This window comes from Sciurus vulgaris, assembly GCF_902686455.1.
Source record: "Sciurus vulgaris genome assembly, chromosome: 12".
Lineage (NCBI taxonomy): Eukaryota > Metazoa > Chordata > Mammalia > Rodentia > Sciuridae > Sciurus > Sciurus vulgaris.
The window spans coordinates 68,857,492-68,884,315 of NC_136473.1; the positions used below are offsets into that span (position 1 = coordinate 68,857,492).

Genomic DNA, 26,824 nt, shown 5'->3' on the forward strand with positions numbered 1-26,824 from the left:
ACCAATCAACAAATGGGCTAAGGAAATGAACAGACACTTCACAGAAGAAGATGTACAAGCAATCAACAGATATATGAAAAAATGTTCAACATCTCTAGTAATTAGAGAAATGCAAATCAAAACCACCCTAAGATTCCATCTCACCCCAATTAGAATGGTGATTATCAAGAACACAAGCAACAACTGGTGTTGGCGAGGATCTGGGGGAAAAGGTACCCTCATGCATTGCTGGTGGGGTTGCAAATTAGTGCAGTCACTCTGGAAAGCAGTATGGAGATTCCTCAGAAAACTTGGAATGGAACCACCATTTGACCCAGCTATCCCACTCCTTGGCCTATACCCAAAGGACTTAAAATCAGCATACTACAGAGATACAGCCACATCAATGTTCATAGCTGCTCAATTCACCATAACCAGATTGTGGAACCAACCTAGATGTCCTTCAATTAATGAATGGATAAAGAAACTGTGGCATATATATATACAATGGAATATTATTCCACCATAAAGAATGATAAAATTATGACTTTTGCAGGCAAATGGATGAAATTGGAGGATATCATGCTGAGATAAGCCAATCTCAAAAAACCAAAGGATGAATGATCTCACTGATAAGTGGATGATGACATATAATGGGGGGTGAGAGGGGTTAGCGTTAGGGTTAGGGTTAGGTTTAGGGTTAGGGAGGGGGGCAAGAACGGAGGAAGGAAGGACTGTATAGAGGGAAAGAGGGGTGGGTGGGGTGGGTGGGAAGGGGGAAAATGGCAGAATGAATCAAACAACATTGCCCTGTGTAAATTTATGATTACAGGAATGGTATGCCTTTAGTCCATGTACAGAGAATCAAACTGTATCCCATTTGTTTACAATTAAAAAAAGAATGAATATGTAAAGGGAATAGCAAATAATAAATGAGATGCTACTTAACATTTATCAATTTTGTAAACATTTTTAAAACTCATATATCTCCATATTGACAAAAGAATTGGGGAAAGAGCTCTTTCCTACAATGCTGATATGAGTGAAAATTGTTTCTAAATGTGCATTATTTGTATTGTGATAGTTCTCTATTTCCTCATCTAGATGTGCTCTCTACTCTCTTCTACCTCTGGGTTCTCTGGGTTCCACCAACTGGAGGCACAGTAAGGAGATGAGCAGGCAGGAAGCAGTGAGGTTAGTCACTTACTCTCTGAGCTCTGTGCCAGCAAGCTTCAGATGGGCAGTGTCTGTGTCCCTGCCCTGAAAGGGAAGCCCCTTCCTTTGCTGCAGCTCTCTTCCCAGTTTGGTGAAGGCCTCAGAGCTAAGGTGACAAGTGATTCAGCCAGTCTTCAGTCATTAGTGTGTTATTATTCTTGAATATTCCCCGAACTCTCTCTCACATACTATAAACAGTCCTTTCCATATTTCTCTTCTAATTTCATTTACATTTGCAATTGTCCCCTTGAAATGACCCCAGATAATCCCTCCTTGACTTGGAAATTTTACTTCTGAGTGTTTGTTAAGGAAATGAAGAAGAGAAGGAATAACGCCAAAACCATAAATCCATATTAGGTATTATAGTAGGAAAAAATGATATTACTGAAAAAGGAAAGAGTAATTAATTCAAACTGGAAGAACATGAGAAGGCTTCATATAGGAGATGACATTTGATTTCCATCTTAAGGGTGGCATATAGTTTACCCAAAAAATTTTAAAAAGTAAAAAAAGAAAGAAAGTAATATGTATGCTTGCCACACAAAAGTGATACTGTGGCTCTTGAGGGCAGATCCTATTACTTTCTTATGCCATAGAATGCTAAGAGTAAAGCTAGGTCAGAATAAGTATTAAATTAACATTTAGGGATTGATTATGGGTCTTCGTTGAAAACCATTCTCAGGTGATAACTTTACCAAGCTGACAGAGTTCTTAAGGATATCTGGCAAATAGTAGGTGGTAGTCAATGTTATAGTCATTATTATTGCTGAATCCACAGCATTTTACCTTTACTATCATATTTTATTTGGAATAATGATTCATAAATGGATTCTTTTCCTGCCCCAGGTAGCCAGATGCTATTCTCCCTATGTCTCATTATTAACTCCAGTTGCTTAACAGTTTCTCATATGAGTATTTTCTTGCAAAATATTAATGGACTCATAAGTTTGTTAAAGCTTATGATAGTACGACTGGTGGTATAATGCAGTGGTCAGCCCTGTGTTCAATCCTCCACACTACAAAAAACAAAAACAAAAACAAAAACACAGTAATAAACATCAACCTCAACCGGGAAGGAAAACTTTCTTTTTTGAAAGATTCAAGTTAGATAATTTTGTTCAGATAATAACCCTGAAAAATTATCTCAGTTTCCTCCTTGTGGTTTGTGAGCAGAAGGTACTGATGAAAACTGAGAGACAACTACTGACTCCCTAATTTTGTATCTCTTCTTGTGTACAGCAAGGTAGTAGAATGGGTAAGATGTTTCTGTGTGTGGAGAGAGAGATGGGGCTAGCAACTACTTTAGTTTTACATTACTAAAGTATCCAGGAAAACAATCTTCTGTTCAATATACCATAATTTTTTAGGAATAGAATATTAGGAATGTTCAGGAAGCCAGACTGGAAGACAACTGACTGAGAACATTGTTGGCCTGAAGAGATTTTTTTATGGAAGATTCTTGTTCTAACCAGTCGAAGAAAAAAAGAAGAGAAATGAGGTAGCAGCCTCCCTTGTTATTACGGTTGACAGTGTAAGACCCCCTAAAAGGAAACCCCAACTCTGTCCCACGGATCGACGGCAACCCCAATCAACCTCAGGAGGCGTCACTTGATGCAAACCGCAAGAGGCGTTTATTCCAGCGCGCTGGGACCCAACTCGTGACTCATCCAGGAGTCGAGGAGTCCAGTCCCTAGCAGAAAATCTTACAAGTTTATAAAGGCAGAAACCACACATCGGGAGGGGTCGCACATGAAAGGGAAAAAAGGGGGGAACAAAGCCGCCGGGAAATTCCAAAGGGGGTCTGAGTTGGCTGATAACATACAACATGTTTCACAATGTTTTACAACAGGGCGTAGATTCTGGTCAATAGTTTCTGGTGATCTTACTGTCTGAGCACTATCTGGCTACCTGGCTCAATTTACTCTTTTACTCTCTGTTTGGGGCTGTTTCCTGGAACAGCTTTAAGGGCTTTGTTCCCATTACTGGGAGGGAGACCTTAGGGAGTTGAGATAAAACAGCTTAAAAAAATGTCCATTCTTTCAACAGTAATGGGGTGTCCCCCAAAATTACAGACTGATAGCTCCCAGTAGGCAAGGTTGTCCCACCACCTGTCACCTCCTGTTACCATGATGGAGGGATCAGCTCCTCTTCTTATTTCCACTTTCATCATTGCAATTAAGGTTTCACTGTTCAAACATCAGGAGTTTCCAAAGTACTAGGAATCATGAGGGATGCCTAGAAGAAGATGCATCCTTGTTCTCAAGGGTTCATAACACCATGGATTATGACTTGTCTAAGGAAACTTACAAGGGAGATTTATTGAAAGGGCAACTCAGTACAGTGCAAACTATGTACATGTTGAGGAGAATCAGAAGATAGATAATATACATGTTGAAAAGGGTTTTGATAAAGGGGAGGGGTATGGATTTCTCTGATGAGGTAGAAAACATAAGCATGTCTAGAAGAATTTGTTTATGAATGTAATTAAGATACAGTTTTATTTGAGTCCATATCAAGGCAAAGTGATTTCAGCTCTGCAAATTAGTTTCAAAGTACAGGAGTGGATCTTGGTGATGGTTAATTTCTCACCTGGTCAAAGAAAAGCACATTGCCAAGTTAAGGTTTCCATAAGAAGCAAAGAGCAAGGATGTTCAAGCTAAATAAAACCTCGGTCTTTATTAATTATAAGGTCAGAGTCTGATTTTTCTGGAATCAAAAGGCTGAGCAAGCAATTGTAGAGCCAGGGCTAGCTGCACAATGGCAGAGATGAATGCAACCTGACATTCCACGTGCACTCTGGCGTAGCTTATGGCTTTCCAGCATCTATGGAAAACACAGCCTCTTACGCCTGCTCCCTAAGAGGAGTTCTCACTGAACCTCCTACAGTAGTTCTCAGATTGGAATACCAAATGACAAGATGTGGCCAGTGACTGTGTAGTGTGTTCCTGGACTTTTAAACTTCCAAGTGATTAATTATGGGAAGGACACTCAGAAAGGAGAAAAAAAAAAAAAAAAAAAAAAAACCAGGAAAAAGCTGTGTCTTTCACTTATGAAATATTAGGAAGCTATCAGAAACAGAACTGGATAACATGCATTACCTTATAAAAAAGCAAGGACTTCTTCTTAATTTTCTAATGGGAGAAACAAATAAGAAGATATAAATTCCTCAGTTTATACCAGGAGTTAAAAGAAAATCATTGCCTACTTATTGGTTCATTTTGTAAATTGAGATCAATGAAATTCTCTGAACAACAGCATGAAATCAATTGTAAAATAGCATATAATTCATGGCCAGTATTGTAAATTATAGTTTGCTTGACAGTAATCGGTGAGGTTTCCATGCACTGGGATGCATTTCCTTGTAACACGTCTGAGGATAATGCCTGTGGATCCATTTCTAATGCATATTAGAGTGATCTGTTTTTCCCTGTCCACAACTCCCTGTGTTTGATCTTATGCAAATGATGCAATCAAGCAAATGGAAAACAAGATGTTGTTGCTAAGGGGCTCTGACAAACAGTGGCCTTATGTTTTCAGGGTTCCCCACCCTCCATTTACTTGACTCACATTTGTGTACATACCTGCAATTGTTTGAGTCCATTGATCCACTACATTGCCCTTGAAGGGCCTAATCACATCTGCAGAGACAAATCAGTTGCAGTTAACCAAGAGGAGGGAGTTGTCATTATAGTCCTCTTTGCTTTAAATTTTAAGTTGTTAGCTTTGTATATGGCTTCAGTCCCCAGAATTCCTTCACATTGTTTCCCTGTAACCTTCTTTTGCACTTTTTAAATTAATTATTTTTGAAAAAATAAACAAAACAAAACATCTGTTCCTTTTTCATACAGTTACTTCTTTCCTCCCACCTGGTGCCATCTCCTTTCATTTCTCTTCTAATTTTCCTTTCATTTTTCTTAATCACCTCCTTCCATATCACCAAGGATTTCTGGTGGACTATCTGAGTGTCTTTCTCTACCATGAATCAAATCAGAATCTATCCTTCTCACTCTTTTTTTTTTTTCTCCCCATATCTTGTGATTCAAGGAACACTGGTGTTACTTCATCTTCTTATGGAAATATACCTTGAACAATTCACTTCCAGATGAACAATACAAGCATAATTGTTTTGAGTTGGAAGTCAAAAAAGCTATTTGATCAAACTGACCATCTTTCTATTATTGAATTTATAGTTTTCAGATTTTCAGACTAAGAGAATTCCCAATTCTCTATTGTAGCAACAGCTTAGTAGCCAGTTTCCCAAACCAAAAATGTGTCCTAACAACTTACTTTCTTTTGTGAATTAACTTAACTGGACAAAAAAAAAAAAAAAGAAAAGAAAAGAAAAACATTAATTCTGCACAGGTCCTGAAAATCTTTTTTTTCATGCCAGTGGTCATCATAAGTAGGATGAGGCACTGGTTGAGCATGCAGCATTTATAAAATCTCAATCTTTAAGACATGTACCCATGTTTCTATCTCCATGTATGTACATTTATGTCTTTATTTCTATAACACAACCTGCTCTGAGACATCATTCCCATAGTACTTAGTAGTATGTACTTAGTGGTACTTTGGGATCCCCTTAGAGTTACTTTGGGATCCCCTCCCCTGATTTTGTAAGTGCATCCAGGTTCTTACATGAGTTTCTCAGCACTTGGAACTTGGCCATCCATGGTGCCTTCTGCCTCTGAGCAAAGGAATCTCTAGAGAAACAGCTCCATTAAATCCAGCAGATATTGCCATTGCTTCTATAGTACACCTAGGAAACTGAAATCTTTTCCTGTGGCCCTGCCTACCTGCAGACACCTTGGTCTTATATTTTGCTTAACTGTTGGCCCTGATCACTGATTCTACCTTGGAGACAGGGGCCAACAACCTTCCCTACTGAGGTTTCCTACATTCTATTCTCCTTTCTGTCTTTTTCACTCTGGGAACTCTGAAATGGAGAGTAGAAGACTACTCACTTCCTGTTTCTCCCAAACATTGTATCTGAACAAGCTGTCAGTCCTTGCTCTCTTAGTTCCCTCAGTGACTCTGTCCAGAGATTTTTTTTCTTGCTGTGTTTGTCTCATGACCAGTTACATTCTGCTTTGTAGTTAATTACAATCTTATGGTTAAATTTTGAATTTATAATTTAATTTAGCAAATAAACAATTTAATTTTAGGGAAATTTAGATAAGAAATAAATGAGCGAGAGAGGATCACAACATGGCTACCATATTGAACTCAGTTCCCATGGCACATCTAGGAAGTATTATAGGAGTTCAGAGGAAGGAGCTATACCTCCAATTTTAGACACACTAGGATTCTCAAGATAATTGGCCAAATCATGAGAGCAGGAGGAAAAAAGACTAGTGCAATAGAGAAATAAACAAGGAAACAAGATAGTTACTGCTGCAGAGTCCCAAGGGCCCAGTTCAAACTGGCAAACCTAAAATTATAGTAACCTCTTTCAGAACATTCAGTGATCTCTCAGATACTTCTTACTAGTATGCGAAGTATTACACACATTAAAATGATGAGATTTACCCAGAGCTAGGAATGAAGATAGCAGTCATAGGCAAGGGCTAGGGAGATGAAGAACCAAAGGGCCCATAGGTCATCAAATAGCACAGCAAGGAAAACACGACATAGCAAATATTCTGGGAATAAGAAGGTACTAAGAGACTGGCATTTGTGTGGTGGTAAAGGAATGGTGGCAAGTAAATCATCAATGTGACTTTTAGAAAGTGACCCATTTCTGGCTACAGAGTAGATTTTAAATTTAGAGCATTGAAAATAGTTCCAAACATGATCAAGTATTGGGTGTAACTATGCTCAAAGTTGAATAAATGAAGTAGAGGTGAAGGGCATTGCCTTTGAGGAAGTTAAAGCAAAGCCAGATTCAGAGATGAGTCATTACTGAGGATATTGGAGTTGCCAAGAAAGGAATTATGATTGAAAAGAGAACTGAGCCAACGCTGAAGTCACTGAGGAAAGGATCAGTGTGACATCGGAGGTATAATAGGGCGGCCGTTAAGTAGGTTTGGGCATATATTTTCAAAACTGAATTGATATTAATAAACTATGGCTTTTTCTCCCATTTATGTTATCTAAGTTTATTATACATTTGAAAAATATATATAACCATCCTCCAAACTAAATTATCTATATGCCCTAGCTCCAAAACAGTTAACATTTTGTTCACCCTCTATCTCCTGGTTTTATATGAATCACTAGAACTTGATAATTATGTTTTGGTGTTCAGATAGGTACAATTTTACCTCCTTTATTTTTTAACTGCAGACCCTTCCATTGACCTGACAGTTGTTTTCATTAGAGTCTTATAGTTTTTTAGACATTCTTCAACATTACTATATTTATGAGGGAAAAACAATGTCAATCTGAATAAGGGCCATCGGGGTCTCCCTCTGGTCTTGCCCATCCATTTATTCAACAAGTAAAACTATTCAAATCACTCGTCATGTCAATTCTGGAGAAAATGTGGTGAACTTGAGAGAGAATATCTTCTTGCACTCAAAAGATTTCCATTTTCCTGGGAGGGATAAAAAGTCAATAAATAAATGATAAGGCAACTTCTGACTTGTTTTGGTAATTACAATAGGAATGAGACAAGATGATATATCAGGGAAAACCTAAGGAAAAGGGTGAATTTGTTGTTGAACTGTCAAGGAAGACCACTCAGAGTGGAGTCAGCCTTTTGGATGAGAAGTCATCCAAGCACAAAGGAGAAAATCAAGTTCAGTTGGAAGGAGTAGCACCTTCAAGGACCTGGAAGTGTGAATTTGTAATTTTAGAGGAACAGAAATATGCCTAGTGTGTAGAGGGAATAAGAAGAAGTCAGGTGTTTACTCAAATAGGATCTCATTGACTTATTAAATTTCATTCCAAGAGCAGTAAGAGGCCATGACAGGGTATTACTCCAGAGAATCAAAAGCTTACTCTTGGTTGATGGTCTTGCTTCCTTTTGTTTATTTTTTTGGTTCTAATTTGTTGTACATAACAGTAGACTGCATAACAGTAGACTGTACATTTCAATAGATCATACACAAATGGAGTGTCATATCTCATTTTTCTGATTGTAGGATTACATCAGTCTTCACTTTTTCTTGCTTGAAGTAATAAGAAGACTCCCCGACCCCATCAATCCATCTACCAGCATTGGCACCCACATGGTCTGGGTTCCTCTCCTGTTATTGTGGATTGTGTCTGTTCCTACTTTGTGCAACTCCTCTTACTTTTGTACTCTATTCAATTCTTTTACATATTTAAAAACAAACCTCCAAAAATCCTCTCCTTTCATCCATTAACAAATTGTTTTTCTATTAGATCATTCCCATTAGTATATAGTTTACTTTTTCTCTCGTTTAAATTATTTTTGTTATTTTACCTTTCATCTATTGCTTTATTTCTCTGCTTTCCCCTGCAACAAAACTTCTAAAGAAGCTATCTATATTCATGTCTCTAATTCTTCTTCTCCTGTTCCCTCATAAACCCACTTGAGTCCAGCTTTGATGCCCATAAGTCCATTGAAACTTCAGTGTAAAACTACCAAGGCTGCCATTTTGCTAAAGCCAGTGGTTAGTTGATGGTCATCTGCCTCTGATTTGACCTGTAATTTTTACAAAATTGCTTCATTTGTCCTTGATTGACTTTTTGGCTTTTCTGATGGTAACCCAGGGTTTGAGTTCCTGTACCTCTTCACTTTTCTAACTCCATTTGTATTTTTGTCCACTTTAGAAATCATCTATAGGATAACTGCTTCCCAAATTGTCTCTCAAGACAGGGCTTCTTCCTGTAATTGTCAGCTTGTTTTCAAATTGCAAAATTGACAATAGACTTGGTTGTTTAACATCTCAACTTGTCTTGTTTAAAATATGAATTCTTTATTTTCTCTTGCGTATTCTTCCTCAACCAAATTAATGAGTATCTCATCCTTTTTGCTCATACCTTCTCCCTCTTCTAGAGTATTCTTTCCTCTCCAAGAATCCCCACAACTTCTACCCTCACCCCTGTAAAGCTTTTGCTGAAAATGTCACCTTCTCAATGAGACCTCTATTGACCCTTATTTATTAAAATCACCCCAGTACCCCTAATTCTTCTTACTCTGCTCCAACTTTTCTATAGTACTTTTTATATTATATAGCATGAATATTCTTAAACCTGTTCAGTTTAAAGCCTGACTTTCTCCTAAAATGTTATCTCTTTCTCATCCATGAACTACACAATATTCTAAGTGTTAACCTGAATGATAAAAGGAGGTTTTGATAAGATTTTCTAATTTTCAATTTCTATCCTGGCTCACCAGTCATATCAGCCCTCTCAACCAAATGTGACCCTTCTAAGCATGCTCACTTCCTTACCCTGTTTGCCCCCAACCCCAGTTTCCATAAAATTGGATGCTTCCCAGGAAAACATCTTGTCACATTGAAATCCAGGTGCCAAAAATAAACCCTGAACTAATTGCCACAGAAAGCTACTCCCATCCATGCAGATATCCTGGGTGAATTTAGGATTTAAGTGATCAAACTTACCTTCAAAGCATGGGGTTTATAATATGAAGGAGAGTAGGGCATTCTGTAATATGGAGAAACTGATTTGGTGATACTGATACATTTCAACTTATCAGCTAGAGATAACTAAGTCCTAGATGTACACGGCAACATATATCAGCAAATATCAGGCCTTCTTTGAATGGTGTGACTTCTTTATCACCTACACATTGGGTAGCCAAGTCTCTGCCTCAATAAGCTAGAATGTAAGAAAGGAAAAGCTACCCCATTTCCAGGAGCTCACTGATGAAAGAACTTTGTAGCATCCAACCTCAGTGACAGCTGAGCAAGACAATCTGACATGACTAGGAGATCTCTCACAATCACCAAATTCCCACAAATCCGGGACAGGAAATGAAGAGAACAGAAGAATAGCAGATCTGCTGTGTTACCATATAACCACCTTATAATTTTGGCCAAGATTGTCTGAAAGTTGTCCTTTGCATGAAGTTTTTCCACAGTAAACAACATTTATGCTCTTGGTTTCATCTGAATCTATTGCCTCATGACTTTTAACTTTGAAACCTCTTAGAATGCTGGTCTAAATGAAGGCACACCAGTTCTGTTTCACTCCTGTGCACATGGTGCAGCTGTTACAGCCATCTGTCAACAGTCCCTGGCAATGCCACACTGCTTCACCACCAACTTCAGTGTCCTTGCATCGTGTCTTCTCTTCACATTGGTTAAGGGTGCCCCTCGTCAATTTGGCACCACTGGCTATGTGTAGTGTAGAAGTTGTAAAGAAAACAAGATCTAATCAAAAGCACTAAGAGTCTCTTCTTGGTGACTACTTTTTTCCCCCAAGTTAACTCTATTTACTATAAAGTTACTGTTTTGCCTTTTTTTCTGGTGACCTAAATGTTTAGTCAATTGATTGTACTTTGCATGAAAATCAAAGTGTTCTTTTCCTAGTTTACTTTTGCTATCTGTGCAATGCAAAATCTATTTGCCTGAATTAGGTTGCATTTCATTAATCTTTTAAACAGGAAATTGTAATGGTTCAAGGTTAATGAGAATTAAGACTATGTGTTACTTAAACTGTGACTGATTTGTTTCAAAACTATTCCAGAAAGTAATGATAACTTTGAGTAGTATAAAAGGATGAGTGATGTTTAAACCTCGAAAACTTGACTGTGCTTGGATTGTATTATTGAATACCATTATAAGAAAAATGTTCAGGGTACTTTAGAATTGAATGAGGAAATTAAAAATTAGTTTATACTAATGCAAGGAATATGGCATCCATTCCAAAGATAGACACAAATAAAAAATACTAAGGAACTTTAGGGGAAAGAGAGATTATTTCTGACGAGGGTACTATTCTCTTCTGGGGGTCATCTTTCATACCTAGCTCAACTGTGTATGGATCATCATGTCCATTCTTTCTTCATTGATCCAAACACATGCATTTGAAACCTACAATGTGCCAGTCATATTACATGCTGAGGAAGCAAAGTGAATATAGCCCTATTCCTTGTCTGAAGATGTATAGTACAACAGATCAGATAGTTATGGAAACAAATAATGATGACACAGTGTTGCATCATGCTAAAGATATGTACAAAGTACCGTGAGGGTCAGAGGAGAATAACAGCTCCACCCTGTGCCAGAGTAACAGCAGGGAGTAATAGAGACATTTCAAGAAAGAAAAAGGCATTTGCATGGAAACTGGACAATATGAAGGTCAAATCATAGTTGTTTAGGTAGACAGGAGAAGAAAGGAAACTCGCGAACAGAATTACAGACTCCAAGTCATTGTTACAGGCTGTGTATTTGCATTTCAAAAGCAACTCCTAATGTCTTCAAATATGCTTTAAAATAGTTTAAATATCTCATTTATAACAGAATCATTGAACTAAGTCTAACCTCAGAAGACTATTTACCTGGTTGTAGACTTTCAAGAAAATAGTCAAATTCTTAAAATGAAAAAGTCAAGCCAAGAGTTTGACTTACACTTGTCCACCTAAATATGACTATAGTATATTTAAGGAATAAAAAACACCCTACATTATAGTATTATTGATTTTTATGGATATGGATTCTTATTTTAAGCTTCATTTTAACAGTTCTCAGATGTAGGAATGTTGAAGAGCAAAATCTCCTGAATAAAAAGGATGATAGTAAATAAATTATCTTTTCTCCCCTTCTCCCAGATTTAGAGGTATTTACACCCCACCAGTTTCTACTGAGTGCTTGCACACATGTGGGATGTACCAACAGTTCCCGGGTCGTACTGTACACAGCAGAGCTGCCACCAGAACGTGTGGATTCCCCAATTCTGACTCTCCTAGATTCTAGAACTATATATGTACAGTAAGTAGAAATGTCTCTGTCACACACTGGTTCATGAAAGAATCCCAGTGAGTTCAATCAGGGAAAGGGCTTGTGACATAAAATTAATTTTATTGTGATTAAATGCATAGGAATGATTAGATCAGTGGTTCTGCGAACCTTTGATTATCACTTGCCATCTTAATTTCCATTTTGTCTTTATGCAATCAGACTGAACTACATATGTACATAGATTCTGTGCAAACTTCAATAAAGGAAAAACTGACCACTTACATGTCTACCATCAACCTTGCATATGTGGAACATTATTTGTAATGATTTGTAAATGAAATTGTAAAGCATATGTATATATATTTTTCTTCTGCATATAAACTAGGATCTTCTTATTTTCTTATTCCCTTGTAGTTGGAGTCAGTATGGAAATTTCACATACAAATATGTTCAGGTTCTGATATCAGTAATTCAGGCATAAAGTGTATTGTAGTATTGAGCTAAAATCTAATAACCTCTCTTACCACAAATTAAATCTTGTTTATATTTATTTATTAGCTATGAACAAAAAGTTTAGACAATAAATTAGGACATTCATTCAACCTGAAAAGCATTAAGATTTATATTCCATTGTTCCATGTCTCAACTCTCAGATTGGCTTTCAGTTGCTCTTAAACCAAGTCACATTACTTGCGCCAAAAGACTTTCCACTGCTCTTGAGTATTTCTCAAATGAACTATTTCCTGTCCATTCTGCAACTTGCCCTTCTCATTTTCTTTGACGTATTGTGATCCTCATCTGAAATACCCCTTGCTTTTCCTTCAAGCTATCCAAATCCAATTCCTCTATTGAGTATAAAATTATGCACATAGACAGTGATATCCCCTCCTTCAAGGAGTCCTCCCTGATTGCTTCAGCCCTTCCAATCTTCAACTCTCTACATCAATAATAACATGTTAATGCTATGTTAAATTGCTGGATTTTTCAGGAAAATTATGTTATTCTCTCTCCCATATGTTATAAATTGTAAGATATTCTGTTTTTCCCAATTTTCATTCTCCAGCTTGAATTCAAAATCAATACTCAGTCATACATTTTTTTTTTACATTATTAGCTATTTAAAATTGTAAGTAACCAGAAGGCAGGGACTACGTCATATTTTTGTTATGTTAATTGGAATAGGCATTTAATAACTACTGCAGTGTTTTTGGAAATGAATCACTTTTGAACTTTCATTGTATTTTTTTGTTTACTGTGGCACAAATCCAAGCTTATGTGTGTCCTCTGAAAATCCTGCACCTTTCAATTTTTACTTGATTGAGTGATGACAATAATATATATTTTTCCATTCCCAGGTGGAAACAACCGAGGAAACTAAATGGAATTCTAGAACGCTATATATTATATATTTCAAATCACACGCATGATTTTGCAATTTGGAATGTTGTCTATAACAGTACTGAACCTTTCCAGGATCACACGCTACAACATCTTTTCCCTGGTAGTAAATATCTCATCAAGCTAGGAGTAAGTTCACTTTATTACTATCATTTTTCTCTGTCCCCATCCCTTTCCTTCTTCCCTTCCCTTTATTCCATCTTTTCTCCCTTCCTCACTTAAAAAAAAATGCAAAACACCAAAACCTCATGAATTGATATTTGTGCTGAAAACTTGCCTCTCATCCTAAATGTGAATTATTTTGATCTAATATCTGATTATTTATTTTATATTTTGCAAAATGATAGAGTAACCATCTGAATCAGTAGATTTTCCCCAAATATAATTTGGGTTTATCAAGAATTATTTTTTAAATTATTAGCAGAACATTGCAATTATTGAGAGCTTTTCAAAAAATGCTTAGATTAATAAGGTAATTTTACTGTGGTGCTTGTATCTCTTTGAAAAACAATGCACAGTATGAAAATTTAGAGCTTATATTTTAAGTGCAGATTAAATGACCCCAAAATATTCTTGATTGTTTTTATACTGCAGTTTTTGTCATACTTTGATCCTGAAAGAAAAGTCACTTAATAAAACTCCAGAATCAACATAGTTTAGAGATTTCTTTAGATAATAGCATTTTTAATGCAAAACAACACTTTTACACAAAGGTCTTTTAAAGGACCTTGATATTACTCTGGAATTTATACTCAGTATTTCCTTTTGTTTTTTGATGAAATATAATCTTTTTTAAGTTTAATAGCACATCTGAAAATAACTGAATATAAACATGAGATTGTCCTTATTTGTTTTAAACACACTCTTCATTTTATAGCAATACCTATATAAGGATATTTGCTTTGATAAATGCCATAGAAAATATTCTGCTCTTGATTATGAATAAATTTACATTTATGTAGACACTGTGTATGCATTCATTTTACTTAACATGCTCTTGAATGCTCTAAATATTATACCACGAGAAAATAAACTACATTCAACTATTGCTAACTCTCTGACTTGACATCACAAAACAAGGGCAATCAGACAATGTTAAAAATCCTGTTCAAAGCTGGCTCTGTGTGCCTCGGTGTTTAGCACAGCAGATGGGTCTATGAAATCACATTTTTAATTGCTTGCAATTGTATTACTCAGGAAGTAAGTAGTGTACTGACTTGATCTTAAAAGATAACAAGGAAGTCCACAATATTTTCAAATTCATGGTAATATCAAAATGGAGAAAAATCTAAATTGCTTGGAAGCAACCAAAATTAAACAGAAAATGTTGTTTTGGGATTTTATCAGAAGGAAGCAAATGATAGGAGAAAAGGTTTATTCCCAAGGCACTTTTGAGATTATGCTATGCAGTGCGTCAATCAAAAAATCTACTTCAATATCCTATATTTTATAATATCATAATGCCTTGAAAAATAAATACCACTAACTTAGGAATCTGCTCCCCTGAGTTTTAATTCATATTTTGCCACTAACTGTGTAACCTAACGCAAATTTATTTAACACATTGAGTTTCATTTTCTTTAAGCCTAAAATTGGGATATTGAACTAAGTGATTTTAATGTCTTTCTGAGCCCAAAAATTCCAAGATGCTAAAATAGTAACCCTAAATAGTATTCTTTGAACTCAAACAGTATGTATCAACCTTGACAAATGTTGATGAGAGAAGACATAAAGATGTGGAAGTCCTTATCCTACTATTGCTGGGAAATAAACTTGCTCACATTATTTTCAATTTCACTGTATTTATTAGGGCAGAAAATACTCTAATGTGTTTTCAGGAAGTATTCAACTAAAAGGTTTTTTACTTAACTCTGTTAAGCAATAAATTAAATGAACCAGAACATTTTAGGTTCATCTTGGTTAATTGAGGGATTATTGTATATTTCACAGTTTCAGTGTGGTATCCAGCTCTCAAGGTCATTAGATTAGTAGAGAAAGATCAGGTTCTCAGCAAAGTGGACTTGCCTTTATAGATTGTCTTAGCATGTTGACTAAGTGCTTGCAAACAAAACATCCAGAGAGCAAAGCCTTTAAACAGCTTTTGGGATACAGGAAGATACATGGGGATTTGAACCACTGCAGTTTATTCCATTCTTAGAGAAGAAATGTTACTTCATGTGGCTTCATTTAATTTTTGGTTTCGATTGGATAATAAACTTCAGAAACACAGAGACTGCCTCTTTCAATATTGTATGTGCAGGTTCAAAGCATAGTGCTTGGTGGAAACTGGATGCTCAATAAACAATTCTTGAATGAAATGAATGAGGACCAAATACAATTATTTCATAAATAATCTGAGACTTTTGGTATAATAAATAATTGTCTGGGAAACAACAGAGTTAGGGATTGTGTGGCTCCAAAGCATGTACTCTTTCCATTGCAAGAAATAGTGTAATAAGTTACTGTACTCAATGAAGGATATTTTGAATCATGATAACTCCTAATAAAGAGAATAAACTAGCAATTAAATAAACTATTAATACAATCACATCTATTAGGAAGTTTTGAATCTTCCTAATAGTCATAATTTCAAAAATAATTGATATAATTTCATTATTCTTGCTTGTCTTTATACCAAAATTGAATTTTCATTTTGCTTAGATAGTTCTCATCATGTCAGGTTGTTATCATGACTATGTGAATTTTGTTTTCAAATTGCTATCATTGAATAAAATCATAGGACATAGTTTGGAATGTCTTATTTCAATGGCTTGCAGGCCTTCAAAGACCTTGCCATTTCATAGAGGCATATTTAATCAATCCCACTAGTTATTTATCCAAACCAGAATTTTAATCAGCATTCACCGACATTAAATGGTATGGCTTCTGATACCGGTAGGTCAAAAAAGAAACCCATTTGTTCAATCTCTTGCAAATAATGTCAGATTAGAACAATAAGAAGCCATTTGAAGAATAGACCCTCAAAGTGCACAAAGAATTCAGGCAAAACAAGAACAACAAACATTGTGGGCAGCTTTTTAGTACATTGCTTATATATTTCAGCAGCCTTTTTTATACACCGTTTCATTAACCAGAAAAAATATAATGAATTCCTTAGATTCTTGAGGGACTTCTCTAACAAGTTAAAAGTTTACAGATCTCAGATGACACAATACAAAGAAGAGGATGTTTTCATTCATCTTCAGAAATTCCACAAAATTCTCAAAACAAGTTCATCCACATTCTGTTTTAAGAAATATAAAATTATGTATCACATAGTACATTATATTTTGGGGGAGTTAGCAAGGGAAAATTTTTAGGACATTAATAAAAAAAAATAGTGACAAATAGCTATCATATTTAAATCCCAGTGTGTGGTAAGTTTAGCAAGAAGTGCTGCAACATTGTTTGTCCCTAACATAAAAATATGGAAAATGTAAGTGGGATGAATTTTCTCTATATATGGACTGGAAAAAATTGCTTTTTTGACTATTTTTCCTTTGATAACTTACTTTTGTCATATGAACTCTTTTCCTATTATATTTTTCGATACACTTTTAACACACATGTGTGTGTGTATGTGTGTGTGTGTTTAAACATTTCCCATTTTAATTTTCAGCTAGGCATTTCTTGTCCTAAAGCTTTGAATCACCTTTTAACCTTGCAGTCAACTGATTCCTCTTTATTTGCAAAGATTTCATTTTCAGAAGGAATGTGCTTTTTCTCTTATGTACGTTTGCACATCCCAAACCCAAGAATTAGAGGAAACCCACAGAGGTTAAGTAGGCCTCAATCTTAATGTAATTACATGGCCAGGTCACAGTTCCACCCATCTGAACATTTCTTATGCTGATGAGAAATTATTCCAAAGACATGGGCTACTGCTGTATTCTTACCACAGGAAGTCAGAGTGATCTTCAGGTTGGTTGACCCTGAATTGTTATTTGTACTTGTAATGAAAAATCTGCAAAGTTAACAAAAACTTAGTGAGTAGTAGTATACTACAATATGAGAAAATATCTAAAAATAGTCAGTTTCCTCCTATCTTAAGGGAAAAGAATATTACTGTTTAGGTTTCAGAAAACCATTCCCCCAACATTTAATGTAAAAGACGCAAAATAGGCCAGAAGAAATAAAAAGGTGCTAAATTTTTTAATGTTAGTATTATCTATCTTCCATATCATCCTATAATTTTCATATCGTCCTATAATTTTGCTTCACTTACTTATTGATTTTAGTTTTGTGTTTTGTGAAACTTTTTAAAATTTTATTGTGTAAATTGCAGTTGTAACTTGAAGAGTTACTGAACAAAGTCTAAGTATAGTTTTGAAATAACATTGCTATGTAAAGATAAAAATACTAATATTTGCCAGCAAATATTGTCTGGAAAAACCTGGTATATATGTCTCAACTTCCTGAAGAAATGCTCATACAGTAAGATTAAGAATTTTTTGCTGTTTATTACAAATGGGCACACAGATGTTCTGAATGTTTTTAAAAGTCACTTTACTATTTCTGTTATTAGTGGTACCTGATTAAGGAGAAGGGCTGTATGTTAGTTTTCATTGCTGTGACCAAAATACTCAACAAGAACCATTTAGAGAGGGAAAAGTTTAATTTTGGGCTCATATTTCAGAGGTGCAGTCCACAGTTGACTGACTCCATTGCTCTGGTCCTGAGGTGAAGCAGAACATCATGGTGGAAAGGTGTGGTGGAGGAAAGCTGATCAGCTCATGTCAGTGAGGAAGCAGAGAGATAGATCAAGATATCAGGAACAAATATATAAACCAAAGACATGCCCCAGTGATCTACTTCCTCCTGCCATGCCCTACCTGTCTGTAGTTACCACCTGCTTAGTCCATTCAATTAGAATGAACTGATTAGGCAACAACTCTCATAATCCAATCATTTCACCTCTGAATATTCTTGCATTAACACAGGAGCTTCAGGGGACACCTCATATTCAAACCATAACAGGTTCTGTGATTATTTTGAATTTATCAGTTTAATGACAAATTTCATGTTTCAATGTAGCCCATCTTCTCTGACACATAAGTGAATTGTTTGACCCTCTAAGTCACTAAACATTCACTCAACGGTGTTCCAGATTGATTGAGAAGTATTGTTGTATTTAATTTTGCATGTCAAAATAAAAATATATTGGTCACACTATGGTAAATAAAAAGCAATTTTACTTGCTGCACATCTTTTTTTCCCCTCCAGAACATTTATCTTACCCCAAAGTTGGTCTTCAGTCTCTAGTGCTATGCTCATGTGGTGTGTACCCCTGTGCGTGTGTGAGTGTGTATGCATGTTTACTTTGTTCTGGAAACCTTTGTGCAAGGCTCACTTCAGCAGGGCTATGTAACCAGTCAGTATACGTCCTTGATCTCCAGTTTCTGACTTAGGACAGGTATTTACTTCACACATTCCAGATAAATTTCTACATATGGGAGATTGATGTCTTATGTCCTGAAAAAGCAAATTTTGATTAAATGTGAGACTTCAGCCTTGAAACAAATTTATTTTGAGGAGTGAAAGGAGCATTCTTTAACAAAATCTAAAACTTCAATTATGAATTTTCTTTCTTCAGTGCTGGTCTAAACTTTGGGGACCTAGAGTGAAATATGCTTTTTTGGCATCTCTGTTTAGGCTTGCACGGGTGGTGGGTGCACATTGAGTGAGGCCAGCGAGATCATAACTGAGGAATCCATCCCAGAGGGTGTGCCACCCCCCAGAGCCCACTCCTATTCACCAGACTCCTTTAACATCTCCTGGACTGGGCCCGAATATCCGAATGGTAAGTGAACTCTTTTAGCCTCAAGTTAAAAAGATGATTAGCAAAGGTAAATTAATATTCTAAATGGCAGCTTATATGTGGTGCTTAATTTTTAATGATCATTTTAGCACATAAAATTCCTGAGATAGTATCCTTGTCTGTAGTTGGGGAGATTGTGGTTTTTAGGCTAACACAATTTTGGTGGCTCAAAAGTGCTCCCTTTTGATAGTTCTTGTGTACTGCATCTTATTGTCTAACATGCTCAAAGAGAAGTGAAGAGAACAAATGAGGATTCCGTAAGACTGCGGCTTTGAGAGTGACATTGTATTTTCAATGACTTTCAGTTTTTAACAGCCATTAGTTCTTCCTTGGAGAAGTGGAGAGGTGGAAAGTTCATGTACATATTGTATTTCAAAATGCTTTTGATTTAATAAGTTTATCTTAAAAGAGTCCACTTGGAACTGTATTCTATAATATACTATTTATAAATATTTCAACATGCAGTTTTTAAACAATGCATACATTAAACATACATACATTTACACCTATTTATCTTAGAGCAGATTGTGTGTATTTTTATGTGATCTATATGTCCTTGTATAGTTTGGAGCAATAAGCTAGTCAGTTAAATTTCTTTAAAACAAAACTCAAGATAAAGAATTTTTAATAGCTTTTGGTAGAAATTGTTTTATTCAGTTATCAGAAGTATCTTTAAGATTCACACAATGTAGTGCCATTGTACCACACTGAAAGAAACTTATGGAACATCAAATTCCATTCCTCTTTGAGACACATATCAAGAAGAATTAATATAATAGAAACTCTTCTAAGTAACTCATTACTAAAAATTTAAATGGCCTCTTTCAGCATAGGCAAAAGGAAGGAAAGAAAAAAATTGTGGTTTTATTAGTTTGTCTTATGTTTACTCTGATATTAATTATTTCAGCCATCTCATTTTAATTAAACTTTTGACAAATGCTGTAGATATATTTGAGGTAGCAGAGAGAATTCCAATAATTAGAGTGAGTGATTATCTCTGCTATTAAAGTTATTCCTGTACTAGTACAAATTTCCTAATAAAAAATAAATGGATATCTATTTGTTACTATGTTAAGCATTCAAAAAATCTTGTCATGGAGCTGGGTTTGTGCCTCAGCAGTAGAGTGCTTGCCTAGCATATGTGAGGCACTGGGTTTCATCCTCAGCACCATATAAAAATAAATAAATAAAATAAAGTAGTGTGTCCATCTACAACTAAAATTATTTTTTAAAAAAATCTTGTCACACTTCTTTCGCTACAATGCAATATAGTCTATAGATGGCAATGAAAATGTCAATGATTTATTCTGATTGGACCACTGTTAAATGCTGTTACATGATTTGCACAGTAGAATTCTTCCCTTTACCCCACTGGCAATCTTTGGTTGTCTAGGGAAATACATTTCAGATTTCAAAGGTCTTTGCTTATTATGCTTCTACATTTTCGAAGCACTTTTAAAATATATTCAATGAGCAAGAAGAATTGGGGAGCTTTGGGAAATATTTATTAACATTACCACAGTATTTTAAAGACATGTTTTTAATCACGGCAGAATTTTCAGAATTTTTATGGTGGGGCAATGGTTAGAAATTTAAGAGAATTTTCATTAAAAAAAAAAAAAAAGAAGAAGAAGAAGAAACTATTTCTTTCCACAATTCTTCTCCACCTTTCCTGAAACTTCCAGTATTTTATTTCTATTGTTGATTGTCTGGTGAGGGTAGTGTGATTGTTGAAAAACTTATCTTGTCCCTTTGTGTGTTTTCAAAAACCTCCCGTGCTTCCTGGAAAATACCTGAGAAATAAAGTCCATATTTTGTAGGCTGGCATTCATATAACTCCAACTTGTGGCTCAACCTAAATTTATAGCACATCTCCCGTTTTAGCTACCCTGGAATATTTATAGCTTAATGTAAAGTTGAAAGACTTGAGTGTGGACCCAAAAAGGCCTAGAGTCAAAAATTGTTGCAGATATAAGATAACTGTTACTTTTTCAAATTTACTAAATTCCTCAAATCCCAGTTTCCTCGATTTTAAAATTTGAATTAACAATCCTGATCCTCTCCAGATCTTTATATATATAAAGTCAACTCATTCTTCCAGGTTAATCACAGGCCTCTTATTCTATGAAATCATTCTATCCTTTATTCCTTGAGTTTAAGTTAACTTTCGACTTCCATTGACCATGTAGTCTGTTTCTGTACCTTCATAATGGCATTTACTTCTTTCAGCCTGGTCTTAAAGTTATTTGGATACATGACCCCCAGATGATAAGGACCTCGAATCATTCATTTCTCTCCCTTCACAGAGCCTCAAATTCTATTCACTCTTTAGTGTTACCTTTTATTTACTTCATTTAATTGTTTCTTGTGCAAATTGCCTTTGGTGGCCTATATATACTGCAAAGTCCTGGTTCTCTAGTGATACCAAGAGAGAAGATTGAAGGACTTAAAGGCCAGTTTGGAATATATTTGATCCTGAAATATATTTGCTTGGTTGTTTGGTGTCTGGGACTGGTTTTTTTGGGGGGGGATTTTGGATCTTGTATTTGACTCAAGAATTTTTAATTTTCTTTGCCAGAATATTCCCAGGTCAAACTTAATGGAAGCCCCAGGCACATATTACAATATATGCTATATTATGGTTGTTTTATAATTTCTAATATGCTTCAGTAGAGTAATACAATTGAACAATAAGATGGGTTTCACCCTTATGATACTAAAGATGACCTTTCAAGTGATTCTAATATCATTTCCCACACCTGATCATTGGAACTATCTTGAGGATGTTAATTTAATAAGTAGATCCTAGGGCTCCACCACAGTTCTCATGAATAATGATGTTTGCTCACTGTATTGGTTATTACCAAAATGCTGATGAGTATTAAATATACTGTTCAGCTGAGACCTCTTCTTGGGATCCCTTCTGGGGAGCTTCCTGTGAATTTCCTTTACATCTTAAACTCAGCATATCCAGGTTGATTTCCTCATTATGGTCTCTGCTTCTCTGTGCTCTCTCTCTCCTCTGTTCTCTCTCTCATTAATTACCAACACTCAGTTATCTTGGATAGAAATTTTGATGGCATTCTGAACTTCAGCTCTTGCTCTCTCATGTTTTCTCTCACTACTACAGGTCTCCAACCTCACTCCTCTAAAGCAGGCTACTAATATGGCTTACCCAAATAACTTCAAGAGCCTCCTCATGCCCTACAGAAATCTGAATTTGTTTATTCAAACTATATATTTTGAAGAACTATCAGGCGTCATGATTTTATATGTAGAAGACAACAAAATGAATTTGCTTAATTGTTCATTTCTATGATAACCGAGTCTCTCAAAGGGAAATATCCATGTAAACCAATGTGTTAATCAACTTTTCATTACTATAACATATACATGAGATAAATCAACTTAAAAAGTCAAAAGTTTTAATTTTTCTCACAGTTTTGGAAGTTCTGGTTCATGAACATTTGACTTTGTTACTTTGGGCCTGTAGTAGCACAGTACATCATGGTAAGAGCACATGGTGGACAAGGTCTCTTCATGTAATGGCTTTGTACAAAAGAGAAAGGACCAGGGTCCCACAGTCCCTTCAAGGGCATGACCTTGCTGCCCTTAAAAATCCCACGTAGGTGATCTAAAAGGCTCCACTTTTGAAAGTTTCCACCACTTCCCTATAGCCCCATGGGTTAGGGACCAAATCTTTAACAGATTAGCCTTTGGGGAACATTCCAGATCCAGACTATATAAATAGATAATCACAAGGTTGGGAGTGTGTGAGGTGCAAAATGTATTGAAAAGCAGCTCTCTGAGGAGACCTACAGAATTTAGGAGTGTTACCTTTCTCCATCTTCATGAAGGTAGAGCAGGTTCACAGACACACATGCATTTAGCATGTAATAATCTGAAACAGGTGTTGCTTCTCTGGTTTTATACACTCAGGTTCCAGAATCTTGACTCTATAAATTATATGTCTAAATAAAATATTTAAATTTTTTTTAGTTTAGATGAACTCAATAAATTTATTTTATTTATTTATTTTTATGGTGCTAAGGATCGAACCCAGTGCTTCACACATGCTAGACAAGTGCTCTACCACTAAGCTACTACCCCAGCCCCTAAATGAATTTTTTTTTCACTAGAACTTTCTAAACATGGAAAAAAAATTTATTGAGAAAAATTAAATCCACTTTCTAATATGAGAACTATGTATATTTTCTGTACTTGCCTGTATGACAAAATATAAAAGTTATACAAAAGGTTCTGGTAATGTGCAGGCCCATGAAGCAATTGAGAGTCTTTTTGCCACTATGGCTTAGAATATCATCTGTTTTTTTTCACAACTGATTCTTATCTAAGTGATCAGATTCTATTCATTATTGTCTTTGGATAATCCTTACCCAGGGTTCTAAGATAATAGATTGTACCTTGGTAACTTCAGCTCTTTTTTTTCTGTCCACCTGGTCCTGCTCCATAGCACCTGCACTGGGATGGCATGTGAGCAGAGAATTTTTCTCTTATTACTCTGTTTTTTTTTTTTTTTTTCATTAATGTACCAGTAACTCCAAGAATAGTGCCTGCCACACAATAGATGTTCAATTTAAAAGCTGTCAATTACATCTATCAAAAAAAAAAAAAGGAAATAGCAATTTTAGGGGAGGATATGGAGAAATTGAAACCCTCATGAACTGTGGATGGGAATACTAAATGGTGAATGGAAAAAAGCATGGTGGTTCCTCAAAAAGTTAGAAATACAATTGGCATATGATCCAGCAACCCCCTTTCTTATAATTCATGCAAAGCATTATAAATAGGATCTCAAAGAGATGTTCGTATACCTACATTTACCATATCATTCACAATAGTCAAGAGGTGTCAACACAAATGACCATGGATAGGTGAATAGGTAAACAAAATGTGGTCTATAATACAATGAAATATTACTTAACCATTAAGTGAAGGAAATTTTGTCATATATAACAGCATAGATAAAATATGAGGATATTATGATAAATTAAGTAAGTCGGTCACAAAAAGACACTGCATGGTTCCAACTAATGTGAGCTATCTACAGTATCCAAACACATAAAAACAGAAAGTAGAATTATAGTCATCAGGTATTGTGTGAAAGGGGAAGTGCAAAGTTGCTATTCGTTGGGTATGGAGTTTCAGCCTTCCAAGATGAAAATTTCTAGAGATTTGTTGAATGAGGCGTCCTTATAACTTTATTATACACTGAAAGTTGGTTAAGATGGCAAATTGTGTTATGCACAGTTTTACAACATAAAAGAATGTATGATATTGATAAAAATCAATAAACTTTTAAACTGGAAGACGTGTTAATTTAAAATAGTCAAAACTTATTGATGAATAATCCAATAAAGATATGAAGAAAATATGTATTTATTAAACAAGGGTGAGATCACAGTATTTGTTCTGTTGTGAAACTTACATTTCTCACTAATATGGTAAAAATACCCTTGCATGACAGATAAGATTACCTTGACCTCATTCTTTAGAAAAGCAGTATAGAATCCCAAGAAATAAAACCTCAGTATAGATGACTCATCATTTATTGATGGGCATCTACATTTTCATATTTTGCTCTTACAAATAATGCCACTTGCTATATTAATTGCCTTACTCTGCTTCGTCTGGTCTTTAAGCGTGAAATCATTATCACTTGATTCACACCTAAGGCTTTGCTTGCCTTCAAATATGTCCTGCTTAATTCTAGTCCCTTGCTTCACATACCTGCAAAAATGATGGCGTGACACTCCAGGTCTGTGTTTCTCTAATCAGAGTTCTTTGTACTCCTGTTCCCTCTGGCAAAGGTGTCCTTTATAAGCTGCAAGCTCAGGCAGGATTTTAAAAACTCTAAGAGGAGCTACTTTTAGGTCCAGGGTACATAGGAACCCTTTGTTACGGAAGACCTTAACTCTTCCTTTGTAATGCCATTAGCCACCAAAGGGAAGTAGAACAAGGGAGTGCTGTCTAAGAAATTTGTGACCTGTATTGTGTGGATTACAGATGTATAATTAGAATTACACTTTTGAGAGCATCTGAATTCTCATGAGCCATATTCCCTTTTAGAAACTTTCTTCTTAAAATTTTGAAATGTCTCATTTCCTCGCACTTGCCCTTTCCTTGCTAAAACAGCATAGCTATCTGACTATACTTCACTTTTTCCTCATTATATAGCAAAATGCTATACATACCACTATTAAGGTGATATTCAACTAATTTGGATTTCTTTTTAATTTTTATTTTTGTACTAAGGATTAAACCTAGGATTTTACCATTCAACTGCATCCCTATCCCTTTTTACTGTTTTAAATTTTGAAACAGGGACTCAATAAGTTGCTTAGGGCTTCACTAAGTTGCTGAGGCTAACCTCAAATTTTTGATCCTCCTGCCTGAGTCTCCCGAGTTTCTGGGATCACAGGCATGTGCCACTGTGCCTGGCTATGTTTCAACATACTAGCTTTAAAATTCTTAGCCTTTATCAATTGTTTTATATTCTCTATCTTTACCTAAGGAGATATACCTAATAATCATTTCTGTGTTAGAGTGTGAGCTACATGAAGGCAGGAATCACATGTGCCTCAACTATTCTAGTCCCAGCCCTTGGCAGGGTGCCAGTAACAGAGTACATGGGTTTTAAATAACCATTGAGTGAATTAATATTTACTGATGATAAGGACAATAATAAAATTGTAATTGTGTTGATTTGAGAAGCATATGCAATCATATAATATACATAAACGCACATCTAGACCACATCTTATAATTATGTAACCTGAGTGGGGTGATTTCACAGGCAGTGGAGAGGAAGGAATCTCTCCTTCTTGGCCTACTAAATGCTTAAAGCACAAACTTAGAGGCCTGTCCTTTTACTCAAGTTTCATCAGCCTGGCAATCTATAGTTATTCTACAGGGAGACAACACATGGAGCACCATGTTTGGCATGCTTCAGTGTGAAGAGATACCTGGATACCATGATCAGGATTTGTTTATTAAAAATGTGTACATCAAGGAAAGAGCTTGGGAATTTGTCACCCTTTGGACAAGGGTCCCAGGTTCATCTTGAGAAATGAAAGTTGCTTAAGGAGGTTATGGCCATTTGCATTTACCTGTGAGAATTTATATATAGATTATATATTATATAGATTATAAATTATATATGTATATATAGGTATATATATTAAGATAGTGGCAATCATGTCAATACAAACAAAACTTTTAGGAGGTTGTTAATTTTTTTGTAGACTTATACATAGTGCTATGAAGGCAATAGAACATTATTAGAAGAACATTTAACTCAGGTTTTTAAACATATACATTATTTTAGGAATGGTTAATAGAAAAACCTATTAACTATAGAGCTTTTACACACACTGTATATATGTTATACTTCACATGAACCAGTAATATTATAGAAGAAAAATTTTATAATTATGTACATGGTATATGTGTAAATACTAATGAAGTATTCATGAATAGAAAAAAGTATTTGATTTTCTGCTATTGCCAATAATAAAAGTAAAAATAATGACAGCTCCAATTCAGAATTATTTGAATT

At 35.4% G+C, this 26,824-nt stretch overlaps 1 protein-coding gene across 1 annotated transcript in view; it reads left to right on the forward strand.

The window, feature by feature from the left end:
* The window catches only part of USH2A (usherin), a 777,454-nt gene that overhangs the window by 418,768 nt on the left and 331,862 nt on the right, over positions 1 to 26,824 (forward strand). Inside the window, 3 exon segments of the mRNA XM_079107116.1 lie at positions 11,900 to 12,059; positions 13,385 to 13,556; positions 19,080 to 19,227. Of these exon segments, the coding sequence (XP_078963242.1) occupies positions 11,900 to 12,059; positions 13,385 to 13,556; positions 19,080 to 19,227 (480 nt within the window).